The following is a 16441-nucleotide window of genomic DNA, read 5'->3' as shown; positions in this document are numbered from 1 at the left end:
ACAGTCAAAAGTGTTTTCAATTGCTGTCATGGAACAACCATAATATGTTTAAGACTTTTCGATCTATGTGACATTTGTTCCTCTTGAGTTGTGTCTCCCAATCCTAATTTCTATGAATCCGTATCTCCCTACCATAAAATCTGAAATAATAGTATATTCTGATATCATTGCATGATACTCTAACGTACCACTAGTGCGTAAAGTTGGAGAGCATGAGCCCTTTACGCCCACATTTTTTCATATTTTACACACAACCTACTATTGTTCCTCATCCCTAATATTTTTCCTCCTCATTAAACTCAATTCCAATCCGCAAAACATTGTTTATACCCCCGAAATACGCCCCTGTGCTTCTGGCTCTGCCCTCCAAGAACAATCCCTTTACCCCCGTTTCTATAAGTACGTAAAATCCAAGAGCGTGTGTAAACTATCTCCTTCCACCCCAAGCACCAAACAACCCTCAGTCCAGTATCAAATCCTCTTTTCATTACAAAACTCTCAACACACAAAATGGTCTCCGCACTCGGTGCGTAAAATTTCACTTTACGCACAAATTACGAAAAAATTATGATGAATGTCAGACCCTGAAGACCCTCTGGACCCTTCCTCATCCATCTCCATCTGCAAAAAAAAACCTAACACACCCAGATTTCTCCTTCGCCCTACTCCTCACCACCACCGCCCCTTCGTCTGTATCTCCCCAAGCAAAAACGACATACATCGCCTGCAAGTCCAAGAATCCCGAGTAGAGGAAATGCAACAGCTGTTGGGCTCCGTCAGACATTTGGAGTGGCGTGCGAGAGAATCCCAACATCGGTGTACATACCTTACCTAGGAGAGAGTAGTAGGCGCACACGGCATGTTCGGCGTATGCTGCAGGGGCGAACAGACAGAAAATCCAATAAATCATCCCGTCACGAGCCATGAGCCAAGGCGGAGCCTCTCGCCTCGTATTAGCCAATAATAATCCTCTCTGAGTTGGAGGCCATCTTGGATTATACAATGGTTCCTTCCGCAGCAGATACGTATATAAATGCAAAACCCTCCACAAGCTCATATCCAAACACCCCTCGGGGTGAAAGGACCCCCACGTTACTAACGGACGTTTTTTTTATATTTTTAATCGAAAAAAAACAGCCACGATCAATTTCCTCATTCATTTCGTATTCATTCATGCTGGCCCATGTCTGTGATCGAATATGTATGTCACTCAATCCTCGAAAATCTGCATTTTAATTTTGACGTGAAAATAAAATGAAAAAAAAAATGGAAAAAAATCGATAGCCACATTTATGGTTCTCGTTTCCTATAATTTTTATCGCCCACTGGCCCGGGTGCAATTAATCTGTCTCCCGATCAATTATTAATATAGGGATTAACTCTTTTAGATAAGATTTTGGAGGGAAAATCTGAAATATATCGATATGAGAGTTTAGAGTCAAGTGGAATTAATTTTTTGTATTACATGAGTTTTTAGAGTTCTCATGACCCTTGCGACCCTTGGGACATAATCCAATTGATATGTCCCTCGAGGATATCCAAGTATCTTCGATAGTTTCGGATAAAAAATACTATAGATTTATTTTTTCAATTATAAAGTTGGTGAATCCAAATACGAGGAACTTGAGAAAAACATTTGTCAATATTCAGTGGTATTTAAATTACATTTTTCGTCGAATTATTATTGTTTGTAAAATTCGTTTTCGTGCGACAAATTGCAATTGTTTAAAGTCTCAGAAAGTATTGAAACTGGGTCAATTTATCTGGGTAATCATTTATAATTTTTTAAATGTTTAAGTTGTTGGAATAATCTTTTTAAAAAAGGAATTTCTCATTTTTAGATTTTTCAAATATTTTCTAACGGTTCAATATCGAGAATTAAATTCTGTAAAATGTCTGAAATGTTATTCTCATTAGCTACAAAATATAAAACCAAATTTAACGTGAAAAAAAATATCTAAAGTATTTGAATATCTGCATTTATCTTGTAATACAAAAATTAATTTAAAAAAATGGTTAAAAATTTGAAAAATAGTGACCTTTACATTTATATCAATCAATAATTTATTTCACCCCTGTGACCCTAATCCGTAACTACACCCCTCAACTTCGTAAAAGTCTGCATGTCAATTTAAACATTGAAATTTAAAAAAAAACGTGTAAAATATTGACATCTAGATTCATATTCAACCACAATTTATTTCTCGTTTCCAAACACAGTTATTATAATTAATATCGTTATTATTAATATGGACAGACTCTTATATATAATACAATATGGTTTTTAGACTCATCGACATAATAGCCATAATACTATTATGGTTATCGTTCACGTGTTATCAATTGCTCATCGATTTTTATTTCTTTATTTTGTTGACGAAGTCAGACTCCGCCTGGTCATTCGCTCGTTTATCCAACTTTTATTAAATTTTTTAATCACCATACATCTCTTATTTCGTACTCGTTGTAGTGGTTGTCGCCGTTATGTCCAATTTTTTTCATATTTTCATCTTTCATTTAATTGTGTACATTTAGTTTACATACTTGCGGAGACACTACAAAATAATTATATACGTTTACTTGCAATCGTAAATAGTACTAATATTTATACTTTTCCTCTTTTAATTATCGTCAATAATTGTTCGTTAAGTTATTCTCGGCATTTATTTTCCCCTCGTCATCACGGATTCAGTAGCGAAGCCAACGGTCCAAGCCGACTTGTCTCTCGTCTCACGTTTCAAGGAATATCTTGGAATCTGAACCAGATACGAAAATTATCGAAAGAGCTTTTTTGTGATCCGAATCGAGGGCTACAAAAAAGGTCCTTATAAAAATTTTGCTATCTCGATTAGATTCGGAGATATTCACCCGACAATGACCAACAGTGGAAGTCAACTTAAATAGTTTTCCTCTTCGCTAATGACTTTTCGAAATTTTCCCTCGTATGTACATGTCGTTTTACTCGGCCGGGCAATGATTTTCACGTGTTATATTCTGCCTGTGTGAGTATGGAAATGGAGAGTAGTTCCTCATCCCCAGAGATTGGACAAACTAATCCCGGACGTGGATGGAATGCCAACTACGTGTCAACGCTTGGAATTTTACGTGACGTTCAATAACGCGACCTTGAGCCACACCCCGATCGTACGTCACGAGTCTAAGCAATTCTCATAATAATGAATCTATTTTTTCTGCTGGAGACGTATCAAAAATTTTCTTCATTTAAATATTTACGTTGATTACGTTTCAATTCTGAGTCAATTTCATTTATTTAATTTTGAAGAGCAGAGACGATGAACGCCATCTCTCGGACGATTTAGCCCTCCCAAAACTGAATTGATGTTCACATAAATGAGGTTATGATTTTTCGGAATCAATAAAATAGTTATTTTAGCCGATTCCAATATTTAAGCCAAGAACAAACTAAAGAAATTCCGTGTGGAGTGATTCGGGCACCGACTAATGTTGATTCACTCCAATTTTTTTTCCAAAGCTCAATATGACTTGAATTCAATTATTTCTGCGTGAAAAATTATACAACCACTGACTAATTAAGCAACAGTACTCATATATCGAATTATTTTGACCGGATAAATTATTCTTGAACGATTTTGAAGTAATCGATGTTCGACGCCGTAAGTGGAGGGTTGAACAAAAAACGGTGCCATGAAAATTGAGCAGAACTCAGACAAAATGGCGGTGCAAAGTTTCCAAAATACTCATGTGAACAAAAATAGAAAAATCTCCAAATCAGAATTTCCATATGCTGCCCTATTTTTGCATATTGTCATGTCATTGTTCAGTAATTTTACGGCCCAAAAATCCATCGAGTACGAATGATCATCCCTCCCATCCCATCTGACACCCCGTCGCTCCATTTATACATGAAAATCCGCGCAGGTTTGTACTTGGCGTACATTGTTTATTTATTTTACTCTCGTAATAAATAATTGTTACACTTACACCTCTCTCTAATGCTCATTAATGTATTATCTTTTTATTTCTATTTAACAGGTACCTACTTTACCTACGCGGTATCGTATACAGAAATGCGGTTCTTGCGAATTCGATGGAACGACGTCAGGCGTCGCCTCTCACAATCCCATTGCCCTGCCGATATCGAATTGAAGAGAAATAATAATCGAATAGATTCTTCATCAAGTATATAATGATTGAATGAACATCAACAGTGAAATCTTACTTCACTTTCACAATTAATTTTAAAAAATGTGAAAAAAATGTCTCGTTTCGGCGATATCTGCAGTTGTCACAAGGTGACAGAAAAACCAGAAATTCTTGTACATGAAGCGCGAGCGAGGACATGGAGTCACTCCGATGAAAATCACATTCATAACAAATTAAAAAAATAAAACCTAAAATTATTATCCGATGCAGTTTATGCAGAATTCGGACTACACATGATGAATGAAATGTTACTTTTGGCAAGTCGATTTGAGTGTCAGAAATATTTCACAGTAAAATGAAAGAAAATATACATAAAACAAAGGTGAGAGAAAACGAAAAATTTATTAAAATTTTTGCACATTTCGGACTATCTATAAGTACGCATATATTCATCTTCACGTTGATTTTTTTATAGTAAAAAATATCCATTAGATCTTCGGTAAAAACAAAATAAATGAAGGTTCACAATAACCTGTAACATCATACTAATAAATATTACGTAACTAAATAATATTACGGGGTTATTATTTAACACCCATTATATTTTTTCACTCGTCATTTCACGGGTTTTTTGAGGTTATCCCTATACAATCCCAAGTAAAATATGAATTATGTACATCTCCGCGGTAAAAATTGTGCGGTCAATCTTTTCGTAGCGTTCGTGGCCATAGCAAGTCTCTTATTTTTCCCCCATCGTGTGATCATGAGAGAAAAAAGAGAGAAAACATTTGTAGGACGATCGAATTTCACCACTGCCCCCGCCCGCTGCAACAATGGACACGCCTGCCGCCCTATTTCGATTCCCATGAATTCTCCCCCGAACGTTAACGGTTAAGAATTCCAAGCGATACTTGAAATAACGAAGCAATCGAATTTACGTTCAAAAATATTATTTTCCTTTCTCTGTCTTTTTTCACTCGACCCGATGAACCGTAATATTGAGTGAATGTGATCGGGCCCAGTGGTAAAGTACCATATTCCGTTACGAGGCCGCAAAGCACCACTTTTTCGGACGCGAACGTGAAAGGGCACCTGTCATTTTTTGTGACACCTGTCCAGTTCCTCAGCGAAACGGTAAAGAGGGTGAAAAGATTGTTTTGTGCAGAGAGCGAGTAAAGTTCAAGGTCGTGCGGAAAGTGAATGACGAATACGTAAAGCTGGGTTTTATCCATAAGGAGCTTTACGCACTTTACGCGACTTCGCATGTAAAACAGAAATTTTAGAAACAGCCAGTCGTTTCGAAAAGTGACTTTTTGAAGCAGGTGTCACAAAAGAGTTTCGATCCGAGTGCAGAAAAGTAGTTTTTGGTGCGTCGAATTGTATAAGATTTGGGATTTTTTTAATTAGTAGAATTTGAAAATATTTTAGTGAATAGTAGTGTCGAGACAAGAATATTATCGCCGGTAGGTCTAAAAGGAGAAACTAACGATGATAATAGAGACATAAGTTAAAAGTGATGGGGCAATTGTCTCGTAAATCGAATACAATGAAGGCGTGAAGGTTATGTATTGTCTCTTTGTTTGGGCAAGGCCGTGCCCCTCCCCTGCTTTTCAATACTACCATCAGTTAAGATGCTTATCGAGGATGTTAACCGTTAATGATTTTTGAATATTCACGAGAACCGAAATTTCCGAATTCACTGAGAGAGAAAAATTCCTAAATTTTTGTAGAAGTTAATTTTTACGGAGCATAAAATTTCATGGAGAATAAGTCCCAGAATAAGGGTTATAATGCACGGGGGGCATGGATCAAGGCCAATGATGGTCCATAGGATTGACAAGGTTCAGACAAAGATGAAATACAAAATATGAAATGAGAAAAAAATTACAAAAAAGAAATATTAAACGAAGATTCCAAAATAACAACCATAAAAATCAGTATAATTATCGAAAAAGTAAGTAACAGATAAAGACCAGAAGCTGATAAGGGTCAGAAAGTTCCGACAAATGTTTGAAAAATGAGTTCATTTTGTAAGTCATTGTTCATGTGAATATTCCATGAAATTCATCAACATTTCCGGGATTTTTCTCTCTTTCTATCGCAATGTGTCTTTGTTGCAGCAGCAATAGGCGTGTGGAACAATCGAAACCATTGATTTTATCAATAATCAATTCACCATTATTTTTACATAAATAAATCTCTCAGGAAAGAAAGGCCAGTCGCGCACTCGAAAACGAGTTGGACCATGTCATTACGTATATCAGTTCAAACGTTATATCATCGCCCCAACCCCAGTGAGAATGAATGTCCGCATTTAATTTTGAATGTCATTCCCCCCCACACTTTAATTTACCATTGTATCCTCATCATTACGTATATCGTTATCTCATAATTATTTCATAATTAATGATAATAGAAACTAAGTGTCGAGAAACTAATGTAACAACACAGCACAGAAGTCGCCGCGGCGGATTTTTGTTATTTTCTCATACTTCGGCTTCCGGGAACAATTTTTTTTTGTGTTTATCTTTCACTTTGGTCCTTGGAAGTCGATTATTTTTACACGCAACTTGGGTAAGAACACCTGACTTTTTTTTTAGATTCAGCCAAATATTTCGAAAAATCAATCCAATTGTTCACTTCGATTTATAAAATATTTCATTTTGAATATCAATCCTGCATGCCAGATTATTTATTTTTCAATATATTTTTCAAGGACGGCTGGGGGTGGTTTTCGTGATTTCCGAAAAATTTGGCTGAATGCCCACTCGACTGCGATTAATTTCACCCACTCCGTTTTTCAATTTCATTAATCACCGGGATAGAAATATAATTAAACGTAAAATATATGCAGTTGAAGGGGCTTTGGTCAGAATTACGGGAGGAAATTATTGATGGAAAAATGATTTCGAGGAAAAATATGTCCCAAGAAATGATAACCCAGATGAAATTAAAAAAATTGAGATGTTTACTATGTGACAATGCAATAATTATGGAAGGAAGTGTTTTTTCGGGCCTAGGAAACCCATGTGCGGCCCAGAAGACCCAGATGAGGGTTGAGGAGCCCTAGTAAGGCCCAGACGCGGCTCAAAGAGTTCATGAGAGTCCCAACGAGAGCAAATGCTGCCGAAAGGATTTTCATGGAATTCACAGACCCAAAGGGGGACAAATATGGGCCACCGAGGCCCAATCAGGTCATACAAGACCCAATCGGACCATATGAGGCCCAAACAGCCCATTAATTCCAACAATAAACCCCTAAGAGTGAATTCAGGGCCTCTGTACCAGAGGCCCATGTTCATTTTCCGCAATATTTTTTTCCCGCTCATAATTTCATCAATTAAATCTCCTCCCGTAGTCCCATAAAAAAATTGTCATGCGCTTTCACACCCGCATTCTCCTTATCAAAAATCTACATTACGTCACTGGTAACTTGGCCTCGCGTCTGCAGAGCAGGGGTAAATTTCCTCGTTAAAATTCCAATCATTTATGTACACAATTTTTTTGCAGCGGGCACGAGCATTGAATTTCGTTGACATTAATAATAAAAAAAAAAATGGACCTGATGTTTTACAACAGGACTGACCTTGTTGATGAAGCTGACGATGAATCCCCGATGGCGCCACCATCACCATTCAATTAATCACTGGATTATTTCACTCACTTTAAAAACAACGAAAACCATTGTCACTGAACATTTGGAACACCATTGGCACGAATATTTAATGCTTTACCCTCGCCGAGCTGTCGCGGTTTGTTTTCTTTTGTAAATAAAATCTATCTAAACGATTTTGTATTTCATCATTTCTAAATTACTATAACGCTCATCTATCGCTAATAGAGACGCAATAGATAACCATTATCTACACGAGCAAAAAACGCCTAATACGCATTTCTACATAATTATTTATTTATTCCATTTGTTTTCTTTTTTATGTACGAAGTAAGAGAATAAATAATAGAAACGCATCCTCTATAATAATTACCCACAATCTTCATACTCTCACAAGTCATTCGTCAAAATCGCATCATAATAATTATTCAAATTCACACAATTACTCATACATCGTCTCTCACACTCTCATCACGCATTATTTTTTTTTAAGTTACGTATATTTTTTTTTTCATTATCTCTATATATAGGCTTTCGTAAATTACATTTCGATTAAACGTAATAGAGGTTAACGCGGTTCTGATTAGCATGTGATCCAGTTTTAGTTTCAAATATCGCATTTGCAATTTAATCCGTCATTTCTAAAATTCACATAATCATTTTCTTTTGTTGTTATTATTTTTGTAATCCTTATGAAATTGCGCATTCCCGTGACTTCATTTGCCTCATTAAATTTCATTCTCTCTTTCGTCCACCAACTCTCGGCCAAACTCCATATTGTTTCACTCTTCTCACATTTTATGTACTTCATTTCTTTTTTCATTCTTTCTTTGTCATCTTTTTGGTACGAGCAACTTGAATTAACACGACAAGATAAGCGTCATTGCTGAGGGATCATTTGGAGGTCATATCGCGTGGGAGATCATTCATTTGCGAATCGCGAGGAGGGAAGGGCGGGAGGGACAGGGGCTGGTAAGACAGGGAGCATTGGGGGAGGGGGAGTTCTGCTATCGACTGAGGGTAAAGTGGAGAGGGTCAGGTGGGAAGATTGGAGGTAGTGCTGGAGACAGGTTCGCGGTGGGACCCTGAGAGATGAGAAGCTCTTTGGAAGACCTCGACTCTTCATTGAGGCTCTCAACCCTGTGGCGATGTTTGAGGTGATATATCGGTATCACCATCACCCGAGCCCGGCTCACCCTTCGTTTTGTTCTCCTTCTTCCACTTCATTCGTCTATTTTGAAACCATATTTTAATTTGTCGTTCGGTTAGACATAGGGCATGGGCAATTTCTATACGCCGCCGCCTTGTCAAGTATCTGTTAAAGTGGAACTCCTTCTCCAGCTCTAGGGTCTGGTAACGCGTGTAGGTTTGTCGTCCTCTTTTCCTCTCTGAAACAGATAACCATGATATTTCTCACATTAGTTGTGGTCACTTTTGACGGAACTTGACAGAGAAAGGGAAAGATAAGGGTCACAAGGGTCAAAATCATCGCGCCTAAGTATCAAATCTGATTTCCCTCTTCTGACGAGAGTTACCAAATGTCCCAATCATGACGTACGACGATACAGGGCCCAAATCATGAGGACGTCCTGCTGTATACCCTCCCAACCCAATATAAAACCTCAAATCATCAGCTCCATCCTTCGATACAGAAAGAAAAATCGAAAGAATTCCAAATTACTGTCAAAATTTTGACGCCAAGGAAAACAAAATTTCGCGAATTAGAATGCGACCAGTTATCCTTCCCCTAAGCCACAGACCTCGAATATTAATTGCCCGATTTACCAAACCAAAAGAGAAAAAGTCCCAAAAACCGACACAAAAGAAATCCCCACTCAAGAGCATCCTCTTCACCCCCATAATCCCTAAGAGGTTAGCTTGTGTGGCACGAGTGCAAGTTGTCTGATGAGGTGGTACCCTTTCCACTGCAGAGCAGAAGAGAAAGGCGGTAACGGGTGTAGAGGGGCGAGGGGAGGGGAGAAAGGATGAGATAGGAAAAAAAAAGAATCAGCAGAGGAAAAAAAAACAACGATGAAGACTAAGAAAACTTCTCGGCAAGCATTCGAGGCAAACGCCGCCCGTCGCGCTGTCGGCCGATGAAGACGGATGGCGGGTATTCCAACAGCCAGTGGTGGGAGATACTTCACAAGAGGAAGCGAGAGCCAAGAATTCACCGGGGATATGGAATATCAGGGAGTAAGATAGCGAAAGATAACTGTGCACCAGTGAAAAAAAAAAGGGAAAAGATATCTTTCGTTCGTATATAGGTATATGGGATAAGCCTTGTAAGACTGAGAAAGAAAGGCCTGAACGATGGGAACATACCTTTCCCCCTGTTCCCTCTGAGTAGAACTACACTCTCAAATTAACAGCATACCAATCTTCGAGGCGCTATCATAAGTTCCCCCTCCCCCTCCCCGGTTGGCCGAACAAAATTTTCCCAAAGTCGGTGGAAAAAAAATCCTTCACACATGTTTATCCCAAATCCCCTGCCATTCTAAAAAATTAATCAAATTCATGAGGAATGAGAAAGAGTGGAGGTATGAAATAAAAAATATTTCAGTGGGGGGAAATCGAGGGGTTGGGAATAACCAGAGGCTGTAGACTTGTATGTTGCTTTGTTTTATTCTCTTGGCTGTGGTGGCACGCGGGGTTAATTAAAGAGCCAGCCAAGCACTCACAGCACTCTCCGCTATCCTATTAATATGTGGGTTGTGGTGCGGCGATTGTAGGCCTCGCGTCGAGAGACATTTATGTATGGATTCGTGTACATTCAATATTTTGATATCAGATGTCCTTGAGAAAGGACTCGTCGGGGATAATAAATCATAGGGAATTGATCAGGAGAAAGATCGTTTCTCGGGATATCTTGAAATCCAGAGGAGCCGACGGAATTTTTCTCTGATGAGTCTTGTAGAGTGAAAGGATGGCTACCGAAAGGGTTATGTATGGGAGAAATTTTCCGAGACGTTATTAAAGGGGTGTGCTGTATGACTGGGACAATGGGGCCCTTTTATGGGACCACCGGTTAATGTTGTAAACATTGGGAAGAGTTATTGGACACCCTGGGGACATGGGCTGAATTCTAGTCTTAATGAATCACTAGGTTGGCGGTGAAGATCACCATTGGGAAGTGGTGATCCAGCAGGTCGCCTGGCAACGCGGGCGATAGCAGTACTAGCGTCTTCCTAGGATTATTTATTAGAATCAATATAAATCTGTTTGCGTTTATTAGAAATGGGATGGTTGTAATGATTCAAACGTGTGAATGTTATTTTATTCTCTTTTATTTTATACGTCGGAGAGGCTAAATCGCTCTTCGTTTCCTTAGAGAAACTGACTAAAAGGACTAAAGGGCTACAACACCCTGGACCTGATGGGTTACATTAACAATAGTCTCATTTATGCAAATCTGTTTAGACCCAAGAAAAGAGAGCATACGCATCATACCCCAAACTTCCAATATATTATTAATATTTTCATTATTAAATTATAATAAAATGTATTATATTATACTATATATATATATTGAATTATAAGATATTGTTATAATATTATATTAATATTTTCCAATGTCAACTGGAAATACGAGAATAAAAGAAATACAAATCGTATAAAGACCTTGAATCCAACTGTAAATTACCACTACTATATTCTTCTCTACTAGTATCTATTAAGCAACTTTACAAATATATGAAAATAATTCTTAATAAAAAAGATTACTTCAATGAAGTTATTTCAATACTCCCACAAACTTTTATAATATTTACTGCAGTCAGAATATTCTTGATATAATTTGGAAGCGAGAAAAGTTGTGATGCAAAAGTCATGACAGGTGTTCCGGCGGAATTTCAAGTCCTTCACATAATCGGAATCAATTGAAGTGGCATGAGACACTGTCGGATCAAAGTTGTGCGTTGAAGGAGATGACAAAGACACCGTGAAGTCTTCCCGGATGCTAATAAAAACTTCATTGGAGGCGTCAAACGGGGCATGTGTCGCACAACCTCCATTGTCGCTCTGGCGTAAATTTCTCGTTTTATTCCGAGCATTCACGAGCTCAGACCACCCGAGGCGGCAGATACCAGGAGGGGTCAACAAAAGTTAAGACGAGGAATGCCTCTTGCACTCTTCAAATGCATCTGCTCAAATAGTTTTTTTTTACAACTGCTGCATTTTTATTTCTTTCTATTGAAAAAAGCGAAAACAATTCGATTTTATTATAGTCTTGATACGAAACTCCAGGTGAATGTTTACTAAATAATATGAACAAATGGCTGAAGCTCCTTAGGAAGAAACAATAGCGTTGATTCTATGGTTTTTATAGAAATATTAAGATATATTTCTTTGAATTATTCATAAAAAGAATAATTTGTTACAACAACGAATCGACGTAGAAGGCTCCAGAGGATTTCCACTCAATTTACATAAACATAAACAATGACCCATAGGGAGAAAGCACAGTCTTTTTAAGGTGATGAATATTCTTTTGGTCTTAGTGACGTCGTTAGTCTCTTAGAAAGATCCGTGGACTACAGACATGTCTTCCTTGTGCCAATTATTTAATAGAAAAATTATAACAGTAACTTAACCGCTTTTTATAATTAATCAAACTCCATATCCAATACTCTTCCTGACTTTGACGTCTCTGATTCAGTTCAGCAAGTGCTCCTGAAGGGAGACCACGTCTTAATGAAATAGTTCAATTGCTCTTTATCAGATTTCAATAATTGGAAGCCAGGTTAATGAAGAAAAATAAACGATATAAGTAAGAGCAGTTTTATTTCGGATGATTATATGTTCACACTTCGAGAGCAGTCGACGAACTGGCAAACGTACTGAAAAATCTTAAAAACCAAAGCATCGTCATCATGGTTTCTTTCTTTCAATGAACAACGATTTCTTTATATTATTCTATAAACATAAACTGGAGTTTTCGGCGTAAGATTACGTAGACGGTCTCTCCAGGAAACAATGACCTCATAGCACTGATATAGACTTATACATATAGGGCTCCAATACAATCATATTGTTTTTGCTCTTTTCAATACTCTTACATAAAAGTGTAATTGATCTATTAACCTGCCTTCCAGTAAAACCAATAATTCCAGACAATATGACCAGATATATTGAGAGTGCATAGTATGTGTGGATAAAAATTAACCTGTCTGTCTATAGCTCTGTCTAGTCCATGTCAGTATTTTATAGTTTTTCTCAGAACAGTGTCGGAATGTTAAAAATAGTTTTAATAAACAGAAACAGAGAAGGAAAATAAAGAAATGAGAGAACAAGGGCCTTTTGTTAAATGAATCCAGAGTATTCACGTAAGGGTTAGTTCCTCTGGAGACATCATAGGAGAAAGATATACCTTCTGCGTGCGATAATAAAGAATTAAAGTTTATAGCCAAATTGTTTAATATTATTCAGTAAATCCCTATCCATAATCCAATAAGATATCTTATCCATTGATCGTCGCGTCGTGTCGCATCGTCAGAAAACTCTCGATAAAATTCCGATTCTTACGAGATTTTTCCTCGTACAATTCAACAAAACATTACTGTTGATGTAGCAAGTTTCTAAAATGTATTCTGTACTTGTACTTCTGCTGAGCTACACTGTTCTCTCATTCCCATTGTCAAAAAGCTATCGCAATTCATGCGCTCAGACCACCTGAGTCGTTAGATCATAAACCAGAATTCACCACAACATGTGCTCAAATGGCACATCTTCCACATCGACTGTCTTTCCTAGACGATCATATCAAAACAAGTATCTAGTGACCGATAATAACTGGACCCAGTGAACTCATACCCACAAGCGTTTGGATACTTCGAAGCGTGGATTTAGCGTTCTCGCCTTCTCGCGGACCAAGTTGACTTTAAACGCGGAGCAATAAATTAACGGCGTTGGGTTACGCAAGGATCAAATGTCCCCCGGAGTATGCCAAGAGATTTATGGGTCTGCCTTCACTGGCGCAGCATGGAAGGAACGAAACGGGGAATATATACACAGAGAGAAGGCTCATACCAAACGCTTATTATAGGCCTAGTGCCTCTTACGCTGGCGGTGCTCATGGGTTCGGCCATTGGAAGACACCAATAAGGCATGTTACGTACGTGTGGTGCTGTTTCAGATTTTTTTTTATTCACTCGAATGCCCACAGACACATGCGCACACTCGCCGCAGGACATGTGCAGGAGTTTTCAGATTAACAACTAGCCGGATGTGGTGTAACCGGGGCTAATAAGGTGCGGCCTCAGCCATCTAGACTGCCCAATTAAGTTAAAGCTTTCCTTGACCATCTCTTCCCTGGATTAACCTTCAAACCTTCTCCCGATTAGATATTGCGACCCTACGAATTACTAAAATTTTGTTTACTCCGGTTTTGGATCGATTTTTTGAGGGCTCGTTGTTGTTTGGGATATTTGTTGTCCAATGAGTCATTCAAATGGTTTGGGGCTTTCGAAAATTAAAATAATTACCATAGACTAATATTTTGTACAAGTGTGTTTGGATTTTCCTCTACTTTTATTGGAAATGGATTATTTAAAATAATAATTCTGGGAATAATTTCAACTATTTCTCTACTTTATTACGTAACTCAAATAATTGTGCTTGGAAGACACATCCTATCTGTACCGATTCCTTAGAGGGACTAACTACATTTACAAAGGGAAACAACACCCTGGACCCTTTAGTCACATGCTCTCAAAGAGTTCTATTCATTTCACTTTGTCTACATACTTAAAATCAAACCCAAACACCGTACCTTACACTTCTCAAAATCCTAGTCTCTAAAAATATTTTGTGAATTTAAAGTATAAACACTCAGAAGAGAATGAAATTGATTTTTGCTTTCTATTTATGTATTTCATGAAAAATCCAACAACTTTATTTTCAGATCTGAATTTTGGGAAATGCACCTGTGAGGGGGCAGGTGAAACCCAATCCTTGCGTCGCTACCAACCCTTGGAATAGATTAACAGAAAATTTTATGTGACTGAAGCCATTATGATTTCAGTCACAGAAAATAATGCTGTGTAATTTATGAGAAAGTTCAAAGATATCGAAACATTTAAGTAGCTCCCTCGACAAAGCTGTTTCTCATCTCTAATTTATTTTTAATTAATATTTCAGGGGATGACCTCAATTGTCCGACGGGTTCTTTGAACCGATTTGGTAGAAAAAAAAATCCACATCTTCAAATAATTTATGAAATCCTCTGCCCCTCAATTTTTCAAACGTCAATTCAACCTCTTAATAATTCATTAAATAAATGAGGGATAAAAATTACCGGAAATTCGTCAAAAAAATCACAATATTTTCAGTCACATAAAACAATGCTCTCAAATTTATTCATAAGTTTCAGAAATATCGAACCCTGTGAGCAGTTCCCTTGACAAATCGATATCTCATCTCTCATTTGTGATTTGTAGTCTTTTGCATTGATCTCACGTACAGCGAGTGAATCGATAAGAAATTCACCGAACATGAATTCAAAATAGTTTGACAGTAAGAGACGACCCCGATGTGACTGAGATTACGCTCAAGAGGATAAACAAAAAGGGAAGGATTATCATAGAGACTGAGCAAGTAAGATTGATGGAAAATATTTTAGCATCCGGTTCAAAGACACCGAGCGATGAATCATTTTTTTCGAGTCTTCTTTCACTCTCTCCTTGTGACACCGCTAGACACCACCAGCTAAAAGTTTTCTCCTCTTCCATTTCCTCGCACATGTACAGGGAAGGTCCCTCGAGGGGGCATATTTTTAGTGTCACCCTTCGGAAACTTTTGAAAGCTGAATTTCTTCTCCAATTTTGAAGAACATGTGCCTCACCACATCTCGAAATTAACTCTCGTCCATTGTTTGAGTAATGGCGCCTAATTAATTCTGGCTCCGTGACGAAGGTTACCTCTCCCAAAAAAAAACAATAATAATAATGTTGGATTTCTAATCTGAAGAGAACCAAGACCTTTCACCCTCAAATGTTGTTCCCGGAATGAGAAGGGGAGACGGGATAAAAAAGAAATCTCCGAAATCAAAAGCAGACCAAAATTCCGTTGTATTCAGAGGCCGTCTTTGGTGCCATGGCGGTTCTCAAAAGGCAAACCCATAGTGGGATTCCGTGGATCATCCATCATCGTCAGACATGTACCTCCGCCTTCTTCCAACCGCAGGCTTCCCCGCTCGGTCCATCGCTCCACCCTGCCCCACCAGCATATCCACGCAACGGATTTTTCTATGGGGTCTTTATGAATATCACTGACACCGCCATTACTAAAATCTTTCGATTCAAGATGAAAAGAAAACTGGAAGCCTAACCGTGAATAATTTTTTGAATAATTATAAAATCATTTGCAGAGAAATATCTAGCGTAGAAATATAGAAATAAAAATATTTCTATTTCATATGCACTGAGGGTAAAATTCATTGAAAATTACGGAATAGTTATGCATTTTTTCACTGAACGTACCAGACTCTTTCCTGAAAATTTATTAAAAAAGTGCGTAACTATTCTGTAATTTTTACCAAATATTACGTTGACTGGCAGATTACGGAAGAGTCACGTAATTTTTAAAGAATTTTCGTCTCCGTGTAGAAATATTCAGTAACAATTGCGCAGAAGTTGGATTATTTCCGAGGGAGAACAGAGGTTCGATAAAAAAAGGGTCTAATAAAAAGTACGGAAGGTTCTGTAA

At 37.8% G+C, this 16441-nt stretch overlaps 1 protein-coding gene across 9 annotated transcripts in view; it reads right to left on the bottom strand.

The window, feature by feature from the left end:
• Positions 1-2179: 2179 nt before the first annotated feature.
• Positions 2180-16441, bottom strand: part of LOC135172634 (homeotic protein antennapedia-like) — a 146118-nt gene continuing 131856 nt past the window's right edge. For all 9 annotated transcript variants that reach the window (XM_064138823.1, XM_064138822.1, XM_064138821.1 and 6 more), the window contains one exon: positions 2180-9126. In XM_064138823.1, the coding sequence (XP_063994893.1) occupies positions 8873-9126 (254 nt within the window). In that variant the 3' untranslated portion in view covers positions 2180-8872. The remainder of the gene's footprint in view (positions 9127-16441) is intronic.

The sequence above is a fragment of the Diachasmimorpha longicaudata genome, chromosome 2 (assembly GCF_034640455.1).
Source record: "Diachasmimorpha longicaudata isolate KC_UGA_2023 chromosome 2, iyDiaLong2, whole genome shotgun sequence".
Lineage (NCBI taxonomy): Eukaryota > Metazoa > Arthropoda > Insecta > Hymenoptera > Braconidae > Diachasmimorpha > Diachasmimorpha longicaudata.
The sequence above is the reverse complement of the archived record's forward strand: the minus strand, read 5'-3'. Positions and strand labels throughout refer to the sequence as shown.